Raw genomic sequence first — 8,917 nt, 5'->3', positions numbered from 1 at the left:
TCTCTTTCTTTGGTTTCTTTCTTTCAACTCTCTTTCCCTTTTCATCGCTCCCATTACTTTAGGTTAGAATGACAAAGCTAACCTTGAGCCGGAACAAAAGCATTAAATCCGAATTCCTCCTACTTCCGCGCCAACAGGACCGTAGAGTCAAGGTGGGCGCAGGGCGGCCAGCGTCCCAGGACGCGCGCGGGGATTTGAGCGGGGCCGGGAGCCTGTGCTGCGTGCGGGGCTGGGGCGGGGGCGAGGGGTGCGCCTGGGGGACACGCGGGATGCTGCGCGCGTGGGCTGCGCGCGTGGACCGTGCGCGGTGCGCGGGGGACTCCAGGCCCCTCCCTCCTGGTTTCCCGGTCGCCATGACGACCGGGCGGCCCGCAACGGCTGCGCGGACTAGTCGTTGAGGCTGCGACCCGAGCCAGGCCCCAGCGGACCTCGCCCGGCTGGGCTGGGCCCGCGCCAGAGAAGAGACCCAGCTCCACCTGAACAGAGACTATGAGAAAATGGTCCGGCAAACGAGGAGTAAGCTTAAAGAAGCGGCTTCAGAGCCAGTGCATTCCAGGCGGAGGCGCCAGGCCACCGGAGCCGGGGAGCCGGAGATCGAGGAGCTGCAGGCGGAGGCGGAAAAGCCGCAGCCGCCTCTGCCCGTAGGCAGGGGGAACCTGCCGGGGGGCTCCCGGGATTACTCGCCGCGGAGGACCCGGAACCTGAAGGCGCAGAATTGCATGCACATGGAAGTGGTCGCAAGGACCCTTCTCCTCGGCCGCTTCCAGTTCCTCGGCTGTTTGCTGGAGCAGCTCCGAAATAAGGTGCAGCAGCTTCGGAGACGTCAGATCAACAGCAGGACCTCCTTCGGCGTGGGTGAGCAGAGGCGGGCGGGAGAGCCCGTGGCAAGGCCCGATGGCCTCGGAGCCTCGGGTTTGAAGTGGTTTGCGTGAGTCGTAACGATCAGTTTAACAAGCTTAGCAGTCCTAATGACAAGGGCCAGGCTCTGGAAGATCGCTGACCAAAATTCCAGCCCACCTGGTTCTTGTTTCAAAACATATTCCCGGTTGGGGGAGGGGGGGTGGCGGAGCATAGTATCACCCCCTGTGTCACCACCAAAATGTCGTTTTAATCAGGGCAGTCATTTACCACGGGTTCTAAAAATGATAGGCTAGTTCTTGGGGGCACACATGTTCCTCTTGTATCTTCAAGCAAAATAAAGTGTTGGTTTAATTCGCTGAGAACCTTTATTAGTATCAGATTAGGCAATATGTTGCCTCACGTCCGTACCCGTTTACTTCCATCTTGCTGTGGAGCCTCGCTGCTTGGAAGTAGGGACTTTTTTTTTAAGCACTTGATTTTTTTCTTTATTTACATTCTTCATTTTCTGTAGTTTAAGAGTTAATTTAAATGTTGCTCTTTCAGTAAAATCTGATTTGAGCCTAGTCCTTGGTCAGACTGGCTACTGAAATAGGTGGAAACATGGAGGAATGTCCGCTAATGTAAATTGTTGTGATTTCTTTTCATCATAAGGTGACTGCTGATGTTAAGGAGTGGGCCTCCACATGTGGCGTGTTAGAAATACTAGTGGAATAATAGAGGGAATTCACACTTACATATTATCAGATGTCTAATTGTGACCGCAGATACATCGATACATCCCGCCTCCAGAATCCTCATGGTCTTGGATACCACGCTATTTCGCCAACCCAAACACCAGCTCCTGACCACCCATGGCTGGCCCCCTGAAGGCACTATCTGAGTGCTGGGTGAAAGAAGGACTGAATATATGAAGTGCTAGGAGAGTTCAGAAGAGCAAAGTAATTTAAGATGGGAAGTGAGAAATAGGGTCAGCAAAGACTTCTAGGAAAAAGTGGGATTAGAATTGTGACTCGAGGGTTAACATTTGGGGTTAGAATTGACTCGAAGCTTGACATTTGGGTATGTGAGGCAGAGGACAGCAGGTATTAGAGGCCCGTAGAATGGCATAATTGACGTGGAGGAAGTAAGAAATATAAAGGTGACATAAGACTGAAAAGGAAAGTGACAAAAGTGGGAAGTAAGTTCACAAGGTCAGCTGGGACCAGCAGTGGAGAGTCTAACCTAAAACTCGGGTTAAGGAATTTGAACTTCATTCTGTGAAAAGCACTGATGGATTCTTTAAGGAACAACAACAACAACAACAACAACTTTAAGGAGGCGAAATGCACATCATATAAAATTAACTGTTTTAAAGTGAATAATTCCATGGCTTTTAGGACATTAACGGTGTTATTAGCGTTGAATTATTTTAAAATCGAGTGACATGATTGACTTGGCAGTGGTTTGTAAAATGGACCCAAGATGGATAGAGAAGAGAGGAACATGCTTGGAATGCCAGAATCAAGGCAATAGTGGTCTCAGCGAGGGTAGCAACAGCAAGAATGGAGAGGAGGGGACGGGACAGAGGTGAGACTCGATGGAAGCATATTGTGGGGTCGGCGGTGAGGTAGACCAGGCAGGAGGACAAGGGGAAGAGAAAGTTCAGCGATGAGGATTATTTATCTGGGAATCATCCATGTAGAAATGAGCTGAAACTTGAGGATTGAGATTCCCAAAGAGAGAAAAGTGGGCAAACCAGAGATACTTGAGAAAACCCCTTTTTACTTAGTTCCCAGAGAGGAGAGGAAAAGGAAAAGCCAGATACGCATACATAAACAGAGATAAGAAACATGGAAGAATTTAAGAGTTACTGTGATAAAAGATGAAGAAATCCAAGAATCTGGTCAGTTGCTAGAGAGAGGTTTGAAAGGCATAAGAATTTAAAGAGGCCATTGGTCATTTTTATTTTTTATTTATTTAAAAAAAATTTTTTTTTATTTATTTCTAGGAGAGAGAGAGAGAGACAGTGTGAGCAGGGGAGGGTCAGAGAGAGAGGGAGTCACAGACTCTGAAACAGCCTCCAGGCTCTGAGCTGGCAGTTAGCACAGAGCCCGACGCGGGGCTCAAACCCACGAACTGCGAGATCATGACCTAAGCGAAAGTCGGACGCTTAACCGACTGAGCCACCCAGGCGCCCCATCCATTGGTCATTTTTAAAGAGTTATAGGAATGTAGAAGAAAGAAATTGTCTGAGAATCTTGTCAGCAAATGGGGTTATGGGTTGGGGAGAGAATATGTCATAGTTTGAAGTGAAGGGCTGTTCGGTAAATGGAAGTATTTTAGGGTTTAGGAGAATTGAAGACTGAAGGGAAAGATCAAGGGGAAAGGGAGAGATTCAGGTTCCAAGAGAGGAAATAATTGATGGAACAAAGCCTTGGAATCTTTGAGACAGGTGAGATTAGAGACACAAATTTGAGTAGTTAATTGGAAAAGAGATACTTCCTTTGCTGAGACAGGTGGTAGAGAATAGAAAAGCAAGGATTAGTATATACAGAAATGTTAAAGTGGGTATAAAAGAAGTTAAGAGTGCTGGCATCATATGATCTCTGTTTCAGTGAAATATGAGGGTAGGTCACTTTCAGAGGTGAAATTGACAGGATACAGGGTTCGGAGACATGCTTTTTATCGCAACTTTGGAAGGAGCTGTGATAAGCATTTCATGCATTTAGAATATTGGCATCATTACACCTTATCATTTTATCAGGTGTGGAATGTGGGATAAGGGGAGGGAATGAGAGACATAAGAATATTTTGAAGATTTTTGGAAGGCTAGATGGCTTTAGTAGGATATTTGATCTTTTCCCTTCCCTTCAACATCATTATTTAAGAGTTTTTGGCAGTATACGTAATTGCCAAGAGAGTGAGAAAGGGATTACAAATATGTTTGAATAAGATAATGTGTATGTATTTTAAGGCTAATGAAAGCTTGTCAAAGGAGCATCTGTTTTAAGTTGAGAGAGAAGGTATAGGTTTAATTTCAAAGTGGTTCAGAGTAGATTACATATGAGACAGAAAGAACTAACATATGTAGTAAATATGTACTTTTTCTATAAAGAGTCAGGTAGTAAATATTTCAGGCTTCAGAGATCACTTATAGTCTCCATTGCCTGTTCTTCTTCCATATCTGTACAACTGTTTAAAAATGGAACAAGAAGTTTTAGCTTGTGGACAATACAAAAACAGACCATGGGCTATAAATCTTAGAAGCATTGAAGAGTGGTAGGGACCAGATGGTTAGGAACGTGGAGAACCATGGCTGGGAATTTTTTCAAAATTGCAGTTTATTGCTATTAGTTTTTTATCGACTTACATTTATTTTGTTAATTGAGGTGAGTAATTTCTTGAATTTTTAAGAGGCTCAAATTGGTGGTTTGCTAAAATGATTTGCCAACCATATTTGGGACAACCATAAGAAATGCTATTATAAAATCTTGGAGGGGAGACAGGACGTTAGGAATAGCTGAGTAAATTCACTCCTCTGTGCTAGTAACAAAAATACTTGGGGGGACGCCTGGGTGGCTTAGTCGGTTGAGCGTCTGACTTTTGCTTAGGTCATGATCTCGCGGTTCATGGGTTCGAGCCCCGCGTCGGGCTCTGTGCTGACTGCCGGCTCGGAGCCTGGAGCCTGTTTCAGTCTGTGACTCCCTCTCTCTCTGACTCTCCCCTGCTCACACTCTCTTTCTATCTCTCCTAGAAATAAAAAAAATTAAAAAATTAAAAAAAAATACTTGGGAAATTGTCAGAATCAACTTTTTAAAACTTTACAAAATAACCAAAGGGTTACCGCACTCTAGAGAGCATGTATTCAACAAAACTGCAATTCTGTAAGAACAGCAGTTGGTGGCATGTTAATTAGGCCTCCTCCCACGCCCCCTCCCAGGCTCTGTTGTGTCCTTGAAAACCAGCAGTATTCCAGCCACCAGAGAAGATGGACAGTGTTTGGAGCTCCTCAAAAAAACCCATACCCACAGGAGTGTCACTGTTTGACCTGTCTCCACACCCTCTGATAAAGCCTCATTCCTAGGGTGCAGACAAGGCAGTTCTAGATGAGTCTTCCAGGCCAGGCATCTGTGGGCAATCAGAGCTCCATAAATAGGGGCTTTCAGGTGTGCTGCTGAGGAAGGCGTTTCCTACATTTAACAGTCTTCTGATGAGCATGGGGGAAAGTGGTCTAGAGCGGCTCCTGTAGGCTGGATTCACTCCTGAAAGGACTGAGCTGAGCATAGTGTATATATGTACTTGTTTTAAGTTTTTTATTGTAAAGAAATAGAGAATAAGAGGGAGAAGAGAGAATAAACTGAAAATCACAAGGAAGCTCAAAATCAATAATTTCATCACTCTTTTGCAATTAATGTCAATGAGACATAGTCTTCCAAATCTCCCTTTGCTCCTCAGCCCTCCCTTACAGAGGTGAGAACTGTTCACAATTTGTTTTATGTCTGTTTGTAAATTTTTCCTATTTTATATAGATAGAATTAGCCATCTTGCTAGTGTGTGCTCTGTCTTTAAGCATATAAGGGAATGCATTTGAAATAGTTGTTTTAGAGGTATGATAAATCAGCTTTTAATGACTTTTTTGTTTGTTTTTCCAGCTGCCTTTTTGGGAGTTTTGCACTGGTAAGATTTGTTACAGTTTTAAATAAATAAAAACATTTGGATTCAAAATTAAGCTGTTTGCATACAAACAATAAGACAGTAACTGCTTGCTATGTGAATAGACTACCTGTACACTAATTTAACATATTATTTTTTTTAAAAAGCCATATGTGAAGCAGCATTTACAAAATAGATGCATTAAGGGAATAGTACTTATGAATTAAAGTATTTTTGTGTTACCAAAGGATTCACCACTATGTTTCTTAAATATCTAGCTTTTCTAGAGTATTATGCGTGTTTATTTCATCTAAAAAATTCCCTTATTTTACAGTAATTGTGTGTTATTAGTGACATAAGGTTGGAAATAAAGTTTTAACAGCACTTGTCAGTTGGAAATCAGGTAAAAATGAAAATAAAGATGCCACTGTGGTAATCCAGAATTAAATGAGCATGCACATGTACCTTATTTTACACAAGTGATCTATCTGTAAAAACTGTATGTAATTTGATATTTTTCCTCTGATATATTTTCATTTCTACCTGAGCTCAGGAATTTTTACTCTTAAGAAGAGTGGGAACTACCTCACATCTTTTTGGGTCAGTGCTGTTCTGGCCATTTAGTCTGCAGGGAGATTTTGATTTTAGAACGAAGGCTATAATGGTAAGAAATATTTCCTATAGGTACCCTGACATATGTCTTACATGTAAGTCAAGGTAAGTGGAAGACAGGGGTGATACATGGAAGTTTGCTCTCTGTGTATTTGGAAAAATTTGGAAAAAAAACTCTGTAAGTTTTAAGAATAGCAGAATTGCTGACTAATTTTACTTATCCCATGTGCTCCTGTTTGCACTTCCTGTGGCTGTTTTCTTGCATCTCTCAAATAAAATATCTTAAAATACAGTTCTGTGTCTTCGGCACCTGAAAGTTGATCCCTTTTATAGTATTCTATTTATTTTAAAACTGCTTTAAATTGGGGCGCCTGGGCAGCTCAGTCGGTTAAGTGTCCAACTTCAGCTCAGGTCATGATCTTGCAGTTCGTGAGTTCAAGCCCCGCATCGGGCTCTGTGCTGACAGCTCAGAGCCTGGAGCTGCTTCAGATTCTGTGTCTCCCTCTCTCTCTGGCCCTCCCCCACTCATCCTCTGTCTCTCTCTGTCTCAAAAATAAATAAACTGTAAAAAAAAATAAAATTAAATTTAAAAAAATTAAAAGAAAACTGCTTTAAATTAATTTTTAAAAATTATATTCCACATGCTTTTCTACAGTTACGGAGGCATTTCCGAAACCTGGCACATTAGAACCATTTGTGAAACTTAAACAGAAACTTGACTCTGTTCTGGTTTAGAGACCTGGAGTGGAAGGGGGGAGTGGGGCAGAGAGGGAGTTTTAGATATACAATTGTGGTTAAGAACCAAGAAGTTAAGGAATTTCACCTCTGTACACAATTATAAATGCCTAAAAATATACAAATTATTAAGCAACTTATAAAATTATCTCATAATTTAGTACAAAAATTTATTTTTTCTTTTCATGGTTTTAGTACTTTAATACTGATTGTTTTGAAATGTTCTTATTCTTAGAATATGGTGCATCATTTTTTTTTTCTAGGATGCATTTAGTAACACTTTTTGAAAATGATCGTCATTTTTCTCACCTCTCATCTTTAGAACGGGAGATGACTTTTCGAACTGAAATGGTTAGTTTCTTATAATAAATTAATTTGTAGTTTAAGAATCGTAAGATAGGGTAGAAATGTATTCTAAGGTAGAAATGTATCAGGAACTGAAATGAAATAGAAACTGAAATGAATTTTTGTTGAATTGCACTGTTTCTCAAGCTATAACTTAGGTTTAGTGTTTAAATAGGAAATGTTTTAGGATTCTTTTACTTACATAATTACCCTACTCTTCTAAACACTTCTTTTAAAGACAGAATCAATCAGACGAGCAGGGGAAGAAGGGAAACAAAGATAACATTTAAGAAGTGATACAGGGATGCCAAATGTTGTCAGAAATTGCTTGTCCTCACCACCATTCGTTTCCAGAACTTTTAAATGATTCCAAACAGAAACTCTACCCATTAAAACACCAACTTCTCATGCCCCTCTCCCACAACCCCTCATGACCTCTGTTCTACTTTCTGTCTCTGCAGATTTATCTGCATACAACATTTACCTCACCCACTTTGTTTAAAATCTCATCCTAAGAGCTCCCTTAAACCTTTGAAGAACTGGATACATTAGCATTTGTATGGCACTTAAATTTTAATATTTTATACATACTGTTTCCAAAGAGAGGATATAAAATATTATTAAATGATTGTGTAGTTGTGGTGGGGTGTGGGCTTTAGTGACAATAACTGGATTCAGGTAGCAGGTCTGTGCTTCATTGTGTGACAGCTATTCAACCTCTCTGATTCTCAGTAATCTCCTCTGTCGTCTATAAATAATGCCAATTTTAGAGGATTTTACTGAATATGAAGGGAGATAATGAATGAAGCATATAACACAGTACCTGGCACAAAAACAACAGATATTAACAAAAACTCATTTTTCTGTGTCTCTAAGTATAGACTTATGCATATTAAATACTCTTTCATTCCTTCTAAGCAGAAAGGAGCAATCCATACATGAACTCCTATTTTACCATTCAAAGCTATGGGGAAGTGTTCTTTCAGACGTCAGCTAAAACAGAACTTCAATCTAGTAGCCTCTAGCATTGCTTAATCTGTTAATAACAAAGTAGTTTTATGAGGCAGGAGTGAGTGTAGAGTTGAAAATTATTTTTAATGTTTTTGGGAGCATGTATTACGAGCAGTATGGCCCTTTATTTGCTTTTAGATTTAAGGAAGAAAAGCAGGAAATTGATGGAGGGAAGTAATATGAAACAACATGCTTTTGTTAATCTCTGAATTTTAACTAAACAGCACTTTTGCTGGCCTAATAAAGTCTTTTTTCCTGTGCTAGCATAATACACTCAGATAATCCCCTTTTCAGGACTGCATTTGTGTCATGAACAATGGTCAGTTGACATTTAGTTAGCTTTCACTTTGTGCAGAGCCCTTAGATGGAGCTAGGAAGTGAGTTGCAAGCGTGAAATCATGGCTCATTTTTGCTTGTGATCATTGTATGTTATTAAGAGGTGGAAAAAAGTGCATGCAAAGTTGTACAAGGAGATGAAGGCATCTCTGTTTATGCCAGAATCCATCAAATCTCAGCCTCTAGGTATCTTATAATGTGGGGGCAAAACAGGCTTGCTGGAATTCAGATATATTGCATCCCTGTCTTAAACCGTGGTCTGAAAAATTCCTTACAACATTTAACCACCCTCCACCTCTATTCAAGCATACAGAAAATATGAAAGAATAGCACAGTGATAACCTGAAAATGCATGTCTTTTTTGAGCCCAAGAATGCAGTTGCAA

At 41.1% G+C, this 8,917-nt stretch overlaps 1 protein-coding gene across 1 annotated transcript in view; it reads left to right on the top strand.

Moving 5' to 3' along the window:
* The first annotated feature begins 406 nt into the window (after positions 1 to 406).
* DPY19L2 (dpy-19 like 2) overlaps positions 407 to 8,917 on the top strand; it is an 87,677-nt gene continuing 79,166 nt past the window's right edge. Inside the window, exons 1-3 of the mRNA XM_039239128.1 lie at positions 407 to 855; positions 5,493 to 5,517; positions 7,104 to 7,191. Coding sequence (XP_039095059.1) covers positions 498 to 855; positions 5,493 to 5,517; positions 7,104 to 7,191 — 471 coding nt within the window. The 5' untranslated portion in view covers positions 407 to 497. The remainder of the gene's footprint in view (positions 856 to 5,492; positions 5,518 to 7,103; positions 7,192 to 8,917) is intronic.

Source organism: Hyaena hyaena, unplaced genomic scaffold (assembly GCF_003009895.1).
Source record: "Hyaena hyaena isolate Hyena2069 unplaced genomic scaffold, ASM300989v1 scaffold_153, whole genome shotgun sequence".
NCBI lineage: Eukaryota > Metazoa > Chordata > Mammalia > Carnivora > Hyaenidae > Hyaena > Hyaena hyaena.
This window is presented reverse-complemented; position numbering and strand designations above follow the sequence as displayed.